General features: G+C 36.9%; 1 protein-coding gene and 1 long non-coding RNA gene across 2 annotated transcripts in view; both read left to right on the forward strand.

Annotated features, from left to right (window-relative positions):
- The window catches only part of LOC134748840 (uncharacterized), a 707,412-nt gene that overhangs the window by 627,085 nt on the left and 63,007 nt on the right, over nucleotides 1–17,320 (forward strand). The window lies entirely within an intron of this gene.
- Nucleotides 1–17,320, forward strand: part of LOC134748837 (acetylcholine receptor subunit alpha-like 1) — a 423,890-nt gene that overhangs the window by 375,388 nt on the left and 31,182 nt on the right. The window contains exon 3 of the mRNA XM_063683647.1: nucleotides 17,193–17,237. Within this exon, the coding sequence (XP_063539717.1) occupies nucleotides 17,193–17,237 (45 nt within the window). The remainder of the gene's footprint in view (nucleotides 1–17,192; nucleotides 17,238–17,320) is intronic.

Consider the following 17,320-nt stretch of genomic DNA (forward strand, 5'->3'; position numbering starts at 1 on the left):
TTTTTTTAAATATAAATTATGGGTTGCATAAAGGGGAACGAAAATTTTATTATTTTTGCGCTACGACGCATGGTTTAGGAGATACAGCCCTATAAAGATTTTTTTTTTAAATTTTGCGTTTTTTTAAATACAAATTATGGGTTGCATAAAGGGGAACGAAAATTTTATTGTTTTTGCGGTACCACGCACGGTTTAGGAGATACAGCTCTATAAAGTTTTTTTTCCTGGTTTTTTTGTTTTTTTTTTTAAGTATTTTTACGGGTTTCTTAAAGGGTTTTTTTTAATTATTTTTGCGCTACGACGCATGGTTTAAGAGATACAGCCCTATAATGTTTTTTTTTTTTAATTTTGCGTTTTTTTTTAAATATAAATTATGGGTTGCATAAAGGGGAACGAAAATTTTATTATTTTTGCGCTACGACGCATGGTTTAGGAGATACAGCCCTATAAAGATTTTTTTTTTAATTTTGCGTTTTTTTTTAAATATAAATTATGGGTTGCATAAAGGAGAACGAAAATTTTATTGTTTTTGCGGTACCACGCACGGTTTAGGAGATACAGCTCTATAAAGTTTTTTTTCCTGGTTTTTTTGTTTTTTTTTTTTTAAGTATTAATTACGGGTTTCTTAAAGGGGAACGAAAAATTGATTATTTTTGCGCTACGATGCACGATTTAGGAGATGCAGCCCTATAAAGTTTTTTTTTTTTTTTTTCATTGTTTTTTTTGTATATTACTTTGGGGGTTCTGTAAAGGGGAACGTAAATTTTATTATTTTTGCGCTACGACGCACGGTTTAGGAGATACAGCCCTAAAATGATTTTTTTCCTCTTTTTCTTTTTTGCGTTTTTCAATCTTAATTAGGGGTTTCTTAAAGGGTTTTTTTTTTATTTTTTTTGCGCTACGATGCACGGTGTGGGAGATACAGCCCTATAAAGTTTTTTTGTTATTTTTTTTCTTTTTTTCATTGTATTTTTAGTATATTACTTTGGGGCTTCATAAAGGGGAGCGAAAATTTGATTATTTTTGCGCTACGATGCACGATTTAGGAGATACAGCTAATACAGCCCTATAAAGATTTTGTTTCTTTTTTTTCATTGTATTTTTCATGTATTACTTTTGGGTTACATAAAGGGGAACGAAAATTTTATTATTTTTGCGCTACGACGCATGGTTTAGGAGATACAGTCCTATATTTTTTTTACAATGCATGTGCTCGAAAAGTGCGTTTCCTACGGAGCCATATCGTGCGGAAAGTACTGCTTTTCCGCACTAGTGCTTTTTGTTTTCAATTTTTTTTTACAGTACATATGGTGCTACTTTCTCGCACTAGTGCGGAAAAGAGCACTTACCGTGCATATGTCGAAAGTTTAAAGGGCCATATGTACTGTAAAACTTACGATACACGTGCGAATAGGTAATTCGCAACTCGTGTCGATTTAAAACACTCCTTTTAATAATTAAACTTATTTGCCATGATATGTTTTTTTATTTACTCGCACAATGCATAGTAAAACATTGTATGATACACGTGCGTAAAGATGATTTCCGCACTTGTTGCATAAATAGCAATTTTTTTTTTCAAAGAATGAAAGAAAGTCACGGTATTAATAACCAAATTTCACTTTAGTGGTACCTTTTCCCTATCACTGTCACAAATGTATGTGGCGTTCACGTAAACGCGATATTTTTAAGATTTCCCTGCGCAATGTTGCCAGCTCGCTCGCAAATCAAACACGTACTTACAGTTCTTTTGCATAATGGTGACATTGTACAAAATCTCTAAGTTTTAAATAGGTAAAAGATAATTCGACGCATTCTTTGCTTGCTTGTTGCTTGTTGTTGTGTTGTTTGCGTAACTTCTTTGAATAAGTTGCGTTAATTTGGCGCACAGGCGAAGTAAACATGCGTTGCGTACGGCAAGGTCACGCCGCGGCCCCACCCTACACGGCCTCCGTTGCCCATTCAGACCGCCCGCTAGCTTCGTTCGAACGCAAATAATATTTTTGTAATATTTGTTTATGCAGTGGATGCAAGTGACACAAATTCATACATCTTATTTATCCCGCATTTCAAATTAATAAGATGTAAACTCTAATATCTTTAATATTCTTTTGTAACGGTGACAGCCTGTTACAACAAAATTATCAAATATCTTATGAAGCTATGCCTTAATAAGACACAAAATCATTTAATGGACCTATTTAAACGATTAAATTCGACCTAAGTAATTTTTTTTAACTCTAATTTTTTTTGTGTCATTTAGAATATTATGACATAGTATCAGATTGCAGTGGACGTAATTGACACAAACTATGTTTTCACACTAAAAACACTATCCTAATTACATGTTTTCTCTCGAATATTTTTTTCTCCAAAATAATTCAAGATAAAAAATAATTACCACAAAATAACAAATTACTAGAAAAGCAAATTATATATATGACACAAAACAAAATGTAAGATTTACATCTTAACAAAGTATTCATAAGCGAAAACAGAATTGACTTTAATATTTTTATAACCTAGGGGTCAAAATATAGCCAGCGGTACAGGTCTATAAAGCGTCGCTGTATTTGCATGTGTCTTAGTTACTTGGAATGGAACGTATGTAAATAAGTAGGTACTTATAAATAATATATTGTACTTGATTCAACATAAGTTTTCATTTATTTATTCTGAAAAACTGATTTATGTAGTTTTCTAAGCAAATGGAAATTGGTACGACAAAGATTACTACATAAATCAGTTTCCAATATTAAAGTTGTTACATGTAGGTAAAGAACCCATAAGTACGTGTGTGTGTGTGTGTGTGTGTGTGTGTGTGTGTGTGTGTGTACATGTGTGCGTGTTTACTGCATATACAGTCTCACTAGTTGAGAGCAGGACCGCTAGGGGCAGCACTAGTAGAGACGTGAACGTGAAATGTCCGAGAGTTTCTTATCTATTACAGTAATAACATATACTAATCTATGAAAACGGGACCCTATTACTAAGACTCCGCTGTCTGTTTGTCCGTCTGTCACCAGGCTGTATCTCATGAACCGTGATAGCTAGACAGTTGAACTTTTCACAGATGATGTATTTCTGTTGCCGCTATAACAACAAATACTAAAAAGTACGGAATCCTCGGTGCGCGAATCAGACTCGTACTTGGCCGGGTTTTTACAATTGCTACGTGGACAAAGTAGCAAGCGAAAATTAGTCTAAAAATACACAATATCATCCTATATATATATATATATATTTTTTTTTTTTTCACATTCCTATATTTTATATGTATAAATCTGCATACGCCTTAAACTTGTTAGCGCAAGCTGTTGCATGAGTTGCGAACTTCTGAGCTTCGAGCAGGAGCATTAATCTTAATTCACACGTATGGCTCGCTGAAATCGAATCTTGTTAGTATTAAGACCGTTCGAGTGTGCTGTTATCGTCTAGCTTTGGAAAAAAAAACGTTTTCAGTCATAAATTAAAATACAGAGGCATATTGCTCCGAAATTAATACTACCTATTATTATGGTGCATTATTCATGTAGGTATTACTACCACTATTATTATTGAGTATACAACGTTTCACATAAGTACGAATATGTATATTTTCCAAATAGTTATTTAATATACCTAACCTATGCCTAAAGGGGGCCACTGACTATCAGTCCGCCGGACGATATCGGCCTGTCAGTTAGAACAAAAATTTGACACTTCCGAACAACTGACAGGCCGATATCGTCCGGCGAACTGATAGTCAGTGGGCCCCTTTAGAATAATAAAATGCAAATGTATTAACGTTGGTTTGCCAAATAGAAGTTCTGCGATAATTTGGTTGGAGAAGGAAATTTCAGTACACCGTGCACATAGCCAGCGGCTCAACTAGGCTAAAGTGGCCGTTAAATAATACAAAACTAAAAGAAACCTTTCTTGTATTTCTCAAGTACCGTATTTTGGTAAAAGTACAAGTACAGTTAGCAAGGAGGCGCGGCGAACTATATTTTGCTGTCAGCCGCAGACGGGAAGGCGGGCCCGACTGTTTTGTAAGCTACTTGCGTGTATTCCTAGTTATTTACTTGAATCTTGCACTTCGAAATCTTTAGCGAAATTATGTGAAACGATTCAAAGGTATAATTCGTCGCAATTTAAAACTGTTTGACAAAATATCGTGTTCAATCCAAGGTTATATATATTTTGAATTCTCGAATTATAGATGGTATTTTTCAGTTATTATTTACAGAAAACTATTTGTTCGAAGTTTGTTTCATTAAACGAAAAAGGGACACAAATTCTTCCCATGATAGTCCCAATAGTGTTTGTAAAGAAAACACGGCAATCGGCCTCCGAACGGCCATTTTTACAACAATATTTGTTGAGTCAACACTCGCGTAGCGTTTAAGTTATTACGCGACAAACTTGAGCAAGTTGGAGTAGAATATTTACAGCAGAAAAGATTATATCACGTACGAAAAACATTATAGATATAGATATCAGGCCGGTATCAAGATCCTTTGTGGACATTTTATCTGAAGGATTTTATCTAAAGGATATTTTGCTTTGATTACCTCCTCCTTTTAAGTCTCTCGACAGACTGTCCATGAACGTGTTAAATCACTCGTAAAACAAGTCGCTTTCCGCTGTCTGTATGTCTGTCCCTATGTATGCTTAGATCTTTAAAACTACGCAACGGATTTTAATGCTGTTTTTTTAAATATATAGTGATTCAAGAGGAAGGTTTGTATGTATAATTTGTAAAGGTTTTGTGTAAATTAGTTGAACTACCCATGAGAAGCCGGGGCGGGTCGCTAGTAAGTAACAATGTTCATACGCCGCCCGACAGCAATGTACAGCAGCGCCCCTCCAAAACACACCAGAACTAAAAATACAAAAAAAAACCGGCCAAGTGCGAATCCGACTCGCGCACCGAGGGTTCCGTACTTTTAAGTATTTGTTGTTATAGCGGCAACAGAAATACATCATCTGCGAAAATTTCAACGCCTAGCTATCACGGTTCATTAGATACAGCCTGGTGACAGACAGACAGACGGACAGAGGGACAGCGGAGTCTTAGTAATAGGGACCCGTTTTTACCCATTGGGTACGGAACCCTAAAAAAGTAACATTAATGTTCCCCAAGCCGGCTGCTCACTGTGGGGACGGCAGCGGCTACCACAAGTACCACAACCCTACAATTAAAAATAAAAGAAAATAAACAGTATTTAAAGACAGAGACGAATGGAACAAATTGAAGGAGGCCTTTACCCAATAAAGTGGAACCCCACTTCTCTTCTCTCAAGTTTTAGTTTAAAATACACAAAATATTTAATATAAAATTAAGTTTAAATATTTTACTAACAAAATAAAAAAAGTAAAAAAAAAGAAAATTAGTTAAAATGAATTAAGTAAATATAATAGTATGTACCTAAAGTTTGTAAATAGTTGATAAGGAAATAAAGAGGCTATTTTTATTTTTTATGTAATTTTAAATGTTTTTGCATGAATTGTACGATCGCGACGCTTTGATATTGAAATAACACTGCATCATATTTTACGTCTCTAAGGACGTCCCTTTTCAACTGACTTTTATTATCAACCTATCGTCCACTGAATAAAGTATATTTTAAATCTTATATTTTGATATGTTTGTTGAAAAGCAACGTGCCACGTTGTATATCACGTCCATACCCTCTTTGCAGCTCCGCTGAGTTATAGCTACGAGGGTGGGTATAAATAAAAAGGTCTTACGTTTTTAATAACAACCGGACCTTCGTCATATCGCCTTTGTTCCGTACGTGACCGCGATAGTTTACGTGCGCCAGCCTACGCAGACACATAGCCGCCAGACTACATAAAAACAGGAAATACGAGTAAACTCCTGACTAGCTGTAAAACACATAGGTCAACACGCGTTGGTCCTCGCTTAAAATAAAAGACGCTACGCATAGAAAAACCAACAAAGAGCCGAGCAAGCTAAACGATAATAGACTCTTTGACGATGTCATAAGGACTTTAGGACACGCTTGTGTTTTGTGGTGCTGATATACCCGAAGTCAGCTTTTCGAGTAACGATGTTATTGTGAGAATAGGTTGAAAACATGAGTTGGGGGCTATTTATCGATGTTTTTAGTAAGGCCACTACGTTTACGTTATACTATTAAATTGGAGATTTGCTTTTAAGATTTCTAACACAAAAAACATAAAACTCGGAAACATACGGAAAAATTTTAATAACAAAACTTCCGTGAGACACAGATATGTTAAATATATTAATAACGGGTCACTCACGTGTTTTAAGTCGAAAACGCTCGACATGTTTCACTCCGTACCGAGGAGCGTCATCAGGAACTTGCGTCGACGTTGACGGACCGGCGCAAACTGCGGGCCGCAGCCCTCCGCGCCCGATGACGGCGCGGGCGCCGGTGGCGGCAGGGGGGGCGAGAAACTACCCTCGTTTACGGCATTATTGTCGTTGTTGAAACATGTCGAGCGTCTTCGACTTAAAACACGTGAGTGACCCGTTATTAATATATTTAATACGGAAAAATATTTATAAGAACTATACGCATTGTGTGTAGTGTGTTTAATCCAAATGAGAGTAGGAGAAAAAAATCTAAGAGAAACCTTCAAATGGGGGTAAAGGGATGGCACAAAAATACCCACGCAAATTGTACCATTCGATTGAAAATAACAGTAGATTTTGTATGATACAATTTGTGTAGGTATTTTTTAAGAAATTGTCAGGAAAATCACTTTCAAATTTTGTTCCTATTCACCCCAGCTCTCCCTATACAACCCGGTTAAGGCCGTTCCGTCGGTTTGCCGCTGTCTCCGTCACATTTCGCAAGAAAGAACGGGAAAAATCATGCGCGCCAAGTATAAATTTTGTCGATTTTTATTTATTTTAAAAACGTTACCCTACAATATCGAAATTCGAAAGCTATGAAATTATTATTTAAGTTAAGATTGTTTTTTCTTCTTTTTTATTTATAGTATCATATATTAAATAACCGAGTAAAGTTGGATTAAAAGTCCGAGTTAGAGGTTACTTTGGGAATTAATTGTATCGAGCGAAGTGTCATAATTCGTATATCGGAAGCTATGATATTAAAGATAATATAGTCGAGAACTACATATATTTTTTCCACGTCTACGAATATCAACGCCTCTTAGAAAAACAGGATCATATAAGGAGATTTTTCGCCTTCTGGCTCAGGGAACCGCCTTAACTATACTTCCTCTATACTACGAAACTATTTTCCCTAACTGCGATGCCTCTTTAAAATTGTTCGCCCGGACTTCAGCAAACCGTGGCCTGTAGGGAAGAAATTATTTTATAGTCTTCCATTTTCCTCCAACCTCCAAAAGTCGGTCAAGCAAATGGTTTCGTTAAAACAATTTCGTTGTATCAAATTGCTTGGTTACCCGACAATATCGAATGCTGCTATAAATTGATAATCGGGAGGCCGCTAAACCGCCGGGGTGTAGCGGAACAAATGAGTTTTGTTAAATAAATACGAAGTTGTGCACTTCGATACACAACCGATTTTTCTATTTGAGTGAATTAATAGTGTGTTATTTAGACCTATAATTTTTTCACATTACCAATTCGAAACAGGGCTTTTTCTTCCCTGCTAGGAGGGATCAAAGTAACGCATTTCTGTTCTAGGACACTATTTTTACATTTTTTTGCGCATAATGTTTTTAGCTTAAATAATATTTTTAAACATTATAATTACCTCATAGGTGTTGTGAAAAGCAATATGTGTCACATGATAGCAAAATTATTTCCATCTTGGGCGTAACACACTTGAATCCCTCACTTTAGAATCCCTCGCTACTCTCGGGATTCTATTATAGAATCCTTCGCTTCGTTTAGGATTCAATTGTACGCCCTCGCCGTAAATATGTCATTTTGCTCCCTTGTGACTCAATCTACTATTTCTAGCAAAAACGACAGTGACAAAATGAAACATTTACAAGTATAGCCTATAACCGATAAGCAAACCATGTCAAAGATTATATAAAAGTAAATTAAAATGAGTTATAACTAACCGAAAGGTTACAAGAATATAAATCAAATGCAAATCGACATATTCGACATAATCGACAATCCCAAAATCTCCCTGGTAACGAGAATGCACTTATTTTTTATCCATCCTGTATGTTTCCTCTATTTATAGTAATTCCTATTACCTAGCTGACTATAAAAACGAAGACTAATGTGCATAGTAGGTACCCTAAAATCATTAAAAACGATAGGCTACTACTATTTGGCGGACATCGAACAAAGTTATGTCGATATTTGATTTTGCCAATCTCTCGTTTTTGCTAGAAAAAGTTCTAGGTCTAGTTATGTTTATGTAAAAAAAATGATTTAGCCTTTGAAATGGGCGCCTAGGAACCAATCAAAGCTTTAAAGGTGACGTTCGGATATTAACTGCAGCTGCAATACTGATGCGGCGGCGTGATTGGCGCTTTGTATCTGTCGCAGCGTCTTACGTAAGCGAACAACTCGCGGCGTGGCGGGCCCACGGCGTTCGCGTTCGCAACATGATCGCCCACGTAGGACACTTCTATAGGTATCAAAGGATTGATTCGCTTCGCTTCGCCGCGTGACAATTTCTTTGATAAAATGAGTGTCATTCACCGCCGCATTACTGCCGCGATTATGACGTTCATTCTGTCACTCATTTTACTAGAAACCTGACAACCATTGAGCTCCGAGGAGGTTTGAAAGCGCGATCTGCCGCGTTTTGTGTTTTTAGGGTTCCGTACCCAAAGGGTATAAACGGGACCCCATTACTAAGACTCCGCTGTCCATCTGTCCGTCCGTCTGTCTGTCTGTCATCAGGCTGTATCTCATGAACGTGATAGCTAGACAGTTGAAATTTTCACAGATGATGTATTTCTGTTGCCGCTATAACAACAAATACTAAAAACAGAATAATATAAATATTTAAATGGGGCTCCCATACAACAAACGTGATTTTTTTGCTGTTTTTTTTTCCGTAACGGTACAGAACCTTTCGTGCGCGAGTCCGACTCGCACTTGGCCGGTTTTTTAAATTTCATCCATGGAAAAATCATGTTTTATATTTTCAAATCGAACAAACAGAGTTTACCCAAAATATTCTATTATTTAGAATTTTTGACTATCAAACGAGTTTGTACAAAATAAATAACATGGAACACTAATCAAATCGCATGCAATGCAGCGATTAGATAAAACTGCCTCAACACACGACTGTTTTGGGTGGAGGTGGCCATTGGGAGAGCGAAATAAAGCTTGGCAACCTGCGCTCCTGGTCTCCGAGTGGCCACGTCTAACCAAATACTTACCTAGCTTTTAGTTTTTACTTAGAGATAAATATTTTTTAGTTGTAATATTATTAATTAATTTAGTACTTAACATAGTTTTTAGGTTTTTTTTATATACTAACACCGTTATGGATCAATGCAGATCTGAAATAAACGATTTTATTTTATTTATTATTATTAACAGAAACCATGGAACGATTTTTCATTGTAGGTTAAAGCCGCAGTGCAGTGATTAAGCGATTACTTACAGGCCAATTCGAACGTACACTGACATCAGAATTATATTTTAATTCCTTCATGTTATTTTGTTGTTATGCCAGCCTGCTTCCATTCATTACCATTATGTGGCTGGTGTTCTCACGTGCTCTCAATGTGCACGGGGGTTCGCCTCGAAGATCGGCTACATCAGCCATATTCGGGCGCACGAGCGCCGTGCTAACTGTAACAGTTAGCTCCTAGTTACTAGGAGTCGAAGTGGTCGCCATGGTCGAAATCGGCCGGAAGGATCATCGTGCGCCTCACCCCGCACCCGCGCCAAACATATACAAGTACCAGCGAAATGCACGATAACTAAATAAAACACTGCAAAATGACAAATGACATGATTCAAATATCATTCTGATGTCAGTGTTCGTTAGAATTTGCCTGATAGTTATTTCCGACATAAGTACAGTACTGTCCGCGCGCCAATTTTGTGCATTCGGAGGTCGAGGAAGTGGGAGGGTGTGCGCCGCACCCGTACGTACAAAATGACACTACTCTGTCATGATGCCCAACATTCTTAACATTCCTCAGCCGTGCACGGAATTCGCGTGCGGACACTACAAGTACTTCTACGGATTGTAGGTAGGACTGTTACGCGTTAAAGCGTGGTACGGGACGTAGCACTTAATTCTTTTACTTTCTTGTGCATCGTGGAGAGCGCACTTATTATACTGAGTGCCATTTTTAGCTGATACAAAATGTATGTACGAGTACTCTTACTTTAACTTACCTAGCTAATACTTACTGTACTGTTGCACAGTGTTGCTCCCATAAAGTTAACTAGTTAACTGCGTATTAAATATATTAATAACGGGTCACTCACGTATTTTAAGTCGAAAAACGCTCGACATGTTTGAGTGTGGACGACGTAGTGAGTGTTGTGTGCAACCCATCATTTGACAATAATGCCGTAAACGAGGATAGTTTCTCGCCCTCCCTGCCGCCACCGGCGCCCGCGCCGAGTCATCGGGTGCGGTGGGCTGCGGCCCGCAGTTTACGCTGGTCCGTCACCGTCAACGCAAGATCCTGATGACACTGCTCGGTACGGAGTGAAACATGTCGAGCGTTTTTCGATTTAAAATACGTGAGTGACCCGTTATTAATATATTTAATATGTCTGTGTCTCACGGAAGTTTCGTTAGTTAACTGCGGTGTTAATACACCTTAAAAAAGGGTCTACAACACGCTCCTGACACTACTGGAGCTTCAGCAGCGTCCTGTTGGAAATCGCATATTGTTATCAGCTTTTAGTTTTTGAATAAGGACCATAGTGCAGGCTATTCTCTAGTTTAGCATCGCACTGGCATTACTCCAAGTGATCAGTCATAGGTCGCGAAAGCGGAAATTGGCACCGAACTTGCTTGGAAGCAGACGAATTAACATTTTAAACTTTTATTGCAATTGATTTTATAATTTCCAAAAGCATGAGAGTTTAGTAGATACCAATACACTGTAGGTACCAATGGTTATACCTTGGAAATAATAATAATTCAGTAAATAAATTACTATATAGTTAACGTCAAAACGAATAAGTGTGCGCTGCGGGATACGTACCTATACGGTATAATATATGCTTGGCCTTCACATTGAGATGTGATGTTTGTAGTGTTTTATTGCGAGTTCATACATTTATCACTTCACTCAAGTAGCAAGTAACATATTTATGAACTGACATTAAACACTATTCAATATGTAAACAGACCGCAATCCTGCAATACTAAGGCCTGCCGCACTTATCCCGCAGCAACCAACTAACCCACATTGATAAAGATAGTTTCAAGTAGGCGTACTACAATGCGCTTATGAACGTCAAATAAAGCTACGTCGGCTCTAACCCTACACCTCTGCCTCGAGAAGATTTAAATCCCCCTTCAATTGGAGGAAGTATCCTAATATGGGACCGGCAACAAACTCGGCGGGACACATCTTTTTAAAACATTACTACATCTTATAATTCACATGCATTAAAGTAAATAAGAAAAAATACAATTTAAATTACTACAGGATCACAGGGCGGACACGCTTTACATCAAAAATCACTTGCGTTTCTATGTGTGAACGACAAGTCTGTACACGCGTCGTGCTTCATAGTGTGAGTAAGTTGCTTTAAAATAGTACTGAGCGGCCGGCAAATATGGCCGTCAATCTGCTGTCGCGGGGCGAGGTAATTCGAATCGGGGCGGGGTGGTGCGTGGCCGTTCTGTATGATAATACTATTACTTATTCTGTGACAGGATTCATGCAATTACATACATACATACAGTAGGTAGGTACTACTTTTCTTTATAGAAATTTTGATTTAAAAATATATATGTAGTACATCAAATGATACAAATACGTATTAAATTCAGAAAATATATCAAATTCTTAAAAAAAGGAAAAGAAAATAAAAATAATAAAAGAAACTTGACTTTACCTTTATTCTAATAAATATTTTGATCGTGCCTTTCAAATGCAGAAGCGCGCAGTAAGAGGCATCGTAGGTATCCGTAGTGACGAATCAGTCCGCGATCACTTTAAAAACCTGCGCATTTTAACCCTACCAAGCTTAGTTATTCTCCAAATCGCGACCTTTACCCACACAAATATAAACAAATTTAAACGTAAAGGCATAGTGACCTCACATAATCTACGAAGTAATTCACACCGAGACCGTCTAGTTGCACCGCTTCACAAACTCTCAAGATCAGAGCAGTCGGTATACGTCATAGGCCCTGCGATATACAACCGCCTCCCAGATACCATAAGAGATGCACCGTCTCACCCATCCTTTAAAAGGAATTTAGAAGTGTGGCTGCTCACAAAAAACTTTTATACTGTTAATGAAATAATGGAACTGCCAATGACTTTATAATATAATAATTAATTATATAAAAAAATTTTTTGTAATTTATTATATTCTATTAATTATGAATTGATGACATTACAATGTTGTGTATATTTTCTGTCGAAATACTTTTTATTTATTGTACAAAATTGTATTTGACGTGTACCTGTATTGTACCAATAAAGATTATCTTATCTTATCTTATCTTATCTTATTTGTGAATATGTAATTCAACATTTAGGTTTTAGAATAAGTATGTTTCTTTTAAATAAATAAATATTAAGCGAAGTCAGGTTATTTTAGAAATACTTATTGCGTAAAACGCAAGAATTACATGTGACGAAAGTGTGTGTAGTGTGTCTTACCTTTCATACATACGGTCTCCACATTGACCTTATCCTAAATAAATCAGATTAATCGAAGCATAAATTACCATCTAGACCAAACTCGATCCCTTAAGCGTGTAATAGTATCGATACATCATCGATAAGCAATAATCGACTCACCTCGTTAATCGAATCCCCCGAGACTCGATTACGACACAAACAGATTGGCAAATAAATAATTTTATCGCTTCGATATGCTATCTTAAAGGATTACGCGACGATTTAAGACAATGACGACTTAACACCCGAATAACGTGAAGCTATCTGTTAATGACGTAATTTGAATTGAAGGCGTGTTGAGTGTTTTAAGAGGGGATAACAGGGTGTGATAAAGTTGTTATGTACTTCTTCAGGTTAGTATGTTGTTGTTCTGTTTGTACGTATTTTGAATTAGGTAGGAAGGTATCGTTTAGTTTTCAAAACCCATTAACTTGGGTTTCATTCTTCTCAACAAATTTTACTATTTCTCGACAAATTTTATTGTCAGATTGTAAACCCCTAAGTAGTTTGTATTATATTGTATTTTGAAGAAGGTAGGAAGGTATCGTTTAGTTTTCAAAACCCATTAACTTGGTTTTCATTCTTCTCAATAAATTTTACTATTTCTCGACAAATTTTATTGTCAGATTGTAAACCCCTAAGTAGTTTGTATTATTATTCATACATGTATGCACACATTTATTATACATGTAACTTCATCTTATTAAAACATTTTTCCACATTGAGTGTGATTATAGTATGTCAGTCATCAAGTCATCCCATGAGTGCATCGTTAAAAACTTGACTTGTGTGAAATATAACGGCCGTGGCCAAGGATTTGCTAAGAAACTAGTACGTACCTCTGTGGGATAACTAGGAAATGAAATAACTATTTTTCATGATGGAACAAAGTGAGATACAATAGTTTTATTTTGTTCTAGTGAGTAAAAGTTAGAATGTAGTTCTATAGCCTCCTAAGGCCCAATGTTCTACCTACGACTTATTTAGTTCGATGAAATTCAAATCATATTAAATTGGAACAGAGCTGCATTTGTTTTGTTACGTTTTCTTTATATTTCAGTGGCATTTGCATATTTCATTTGTATATTCTTAGGAAGATAGAACAAAATGAGGGAAAAATCGCTACTTTGTACCATGACGTCACCTTTCTATGGAACAAATGGGAATCACTCCACAGCCACTGAGCGAAAACAAATGAAATAACTTTAAAGGAACTAAACGTATAAGAACAACTTCGCCGTTCCGTGACCGTCCGGATTCCGTGACCTATAATTACCTAGATACCGGTCAGATCGAATTGCATTCTCTGTCGAGGAACGCTCTGCGCCGGTTCTCGGGAAACAGGGATTCTTTGAAAGCGCCTTATATTTAAAATACCTTTGGATTGCAGGGTGTGATTCCAGTTGCTTACTATACACCTAGTAAACAGGAGAGCTATCAGTGTAGGTACATACAGATTCACAGTATTGCAGAGCGGTATTATTGCCGGCTGCATTACCGTCGCAAATGTCAGAATCGATGCTGCTGTCTATATTTTTGACATCATCGTTATCATCATCATCATCATTTTAGCCTCCAGTCGCCCACTGCTGAGCGAGCTGAGCTGAAATTTTTTGGAGCCTGGTTGGAATTTATTGGTTCAAAAGTAAGAGAGGGGGTACACATTTTATTTCCTTCACAGTGATTATTACCGAAAATATTCACTCTATCAAACAATGTTTGTTGAAGACCCCTATGTGTTTTTAAGAGCTTTCCCACGATACCACACAATGTAGATTTGAAGCGAAAAAAAAATTACACCCCCACTTTACCTGTAGGGGGTACCCTAAATTTTTTTTAAATGACTGAATGAATGTTTATTTGTATCAAACAAGCCTATGGCCTATGGTACGCCTATGTCGGATTTGATGATTTATATATCCATGCCAAATTGCAGTTTTCTAGCACTAACGATCACGGAGCAATGCCTTGGACAGACAGACAGACAGACGGAGGTGGCGAAACTAATAATGGTTCCTAGTTGACTACGGAACCTTAAAAAGAAGCTAATCCAAACTTAAATAATGTATATCCTAGTAGCATTTAGGCCCAACAAAATAAATGCTACTAGAGTAGAAATGTGACGTGACTTCTTGTAGGGGTGCTGGTGGGTGGTGGGTGGGTGTTGGTGTCATACCGATGCATTTATTCTTTTCGTTTGGCATTTGTAGATGTAATTGTCATCTTAGCTAGGCCCACAGAGTGTTCGTCGAGGATGTAATCGGGAAAGATCTAATTAGAAAAAGGTTATAAACATCTTGTTAAACTAGTCTGCAAGGAAACCTGACTTGCTCTCGTAGCCTATTGGAATACACAGCAGGACGCGTTGTTCGCTGGATATCGACAGAATTGGATCCGTCTGTGGCACTCGCCTGTCACGATACCTACCGAGATCTAAGCAGAACAGGTTGAGAAAACGTATTGCGTCTTGAATTCCAACTAGATTTTCTCACACTTATAAATACTTCTATACGCATAGTATATATTAACAATCGCGTATATCTACCGAGACTATACTCATGGAATATAACAACCGAGTATATCTACCGAGCTCCAAGTAGAATAGGGTAAGAAAATGCTGATTGCGTGTAAATAGTTTTGCAAATACCATATAATATTGTTTTTTTCTAAAAGTTAAAGTCTGACCAGGAATATATGATCACGCATCACGCGCCATGTTGCGGAATTTCACTGGAAATAAGTTTTTCATACTATACGGAACTGTCACCTATACATGCGCAACAATAGCGCCCTCTTGACAATGATCATATATTACTGGTCAGGCTTTAAGAATGGGTATAGTAAGTTATCCTTAAAAGAGAAACATACACCATTGCGGACTATTTTGTAGACCAATGAAAGAGAGACAACCCTACAATACATTGTGTTGTTATAGCTCAAACGGATTAGGCAGCGTTTTCGATTAAAGCATTTTGATGATGATCCAGCGTGACTTTTTCCGACATCATTAGCAAACATGGTCATATTTCAACCAATTTACACAAAATCTTAACAAGTTTTACACTTAAACCTTTCTAAAGAATCACTCTATTGATAGGTGAAAATCGTATGGAAATCCGTTTAGTACTTTTTGAGTTTTGGAGTTGTTTTATAAAATGTAGTGAATTGACGTTTTGCGGATGCTACGAGTAGATTGCGTGACAGTCGACAGTCGTACATGTAGCGAATACTTCACTCGTAGCTCAGCCTATATAATTCTACAGTTAGTTCGTTTTTAAAAGTACCTATCTTCCAGTCTAATTCATTTGCACAAAGGTAAGACTAATAGAGGACGGTAGACACTTTCGATGCTATTATTGACCTTTAAGTCTATTTTGGGCTCAATCTAAGGTCCAAAAGTTATTTAAAGGACGGCCTTTTGTAAAAATAATGCGACGAAGTGTAAAAGTTTAGAGAAGTGGAAAGTTTGAGTGTTTCTACTTGACGGGTCATTGGGCCCTCTCGACCCTTTCCCAAAGTTGAGTATTATTTATATTGTTGTTTGGAAAGCAACAATTTTCATAAAGTAAGCAGGTAATGATTCGAATTATATTTAAGAACTCGTAAGGGTTTTGATCTTATTTCGACACTTGAAGATTGCTCACGCTGATTGTTGCATGCGAAATGAAGTGAAAGTCTTACGTGAAATGAAAGTCGTACGTGAAATGCCAATCACTAAGAAGATTGTCAAGGTGGTACCAAAACCAGTTCAAAAACATAACAAGTTAAATTTGAATCGACCTTTAGTTGAAATAAACTAAATTAAAATATTTTCATAGAAAATAATTTAATTTGTTCTTAGACCTTTAGTTGCTATATTCTCAGAGGCAACGAGCCTGTTTCACAAAAACTATATACATAATATAAATTATAGTCCGGCAAATCAACTTTATCAGTAACAGTAGCAGGCGTGGCTCACTCCGCGATTTCGTCGCGTCGCTACAAGTACATGCGGCCCACACCAATTTTGGTGCCTAGCCATAGTAGTTGCCGCGCACCGCTACGGAACGGACGCCTGTTCGGGCTTGCGCCACCTAGCGTTCATATCTGTCATAATAGAAGCGTTTTGTTAGAGAGTGAGTCTTCTGTACCTAGTACTATTAGACTTATATAGACCGGGATATAGACCGTGATTACCTTTTGTATTGTTTTTGAGCTCCCGATAACAAGATGCATGCAATATAAGTCTAGTGAAACTAACCGTAAATCATTCAAAACTCCTAGTACTATTATTTATTCTGTAATAGTAGATAAAAAAAGCTGTAGGTAGTAATTTCTCTTTTTGGGGTTATAAATGTTATAATACAAACTAATTTATTATAGGAACGAATGATTATTATTTTGCTAATTGTGCTTTTCCTTCTTTTCAGAACCTTAAGAATCAAATCATGACAACGAACGTTTGGGTAGAACAGGTGAGTTTAAAATTTTACTACCTTCTACTGTATTCTATAGCCTAAACAAAGAAAAACTAAGTCATATTTTTATTTATTTATCG

This window comes from Cydia strobilella, chromosome 17 (assembly GCF_947568885.1).
Source record: "Cydia strobilella chromosome 17, ilCydStro3.1, whole genome shotgun sequence".
Taxonomy (NCBI): domain Eukaryota; kingdom Metazoa; phylum Arthropoda; class Insecta; order Lepidoptera; family Tortricidae; genus Cydia; species Cydia strobilella.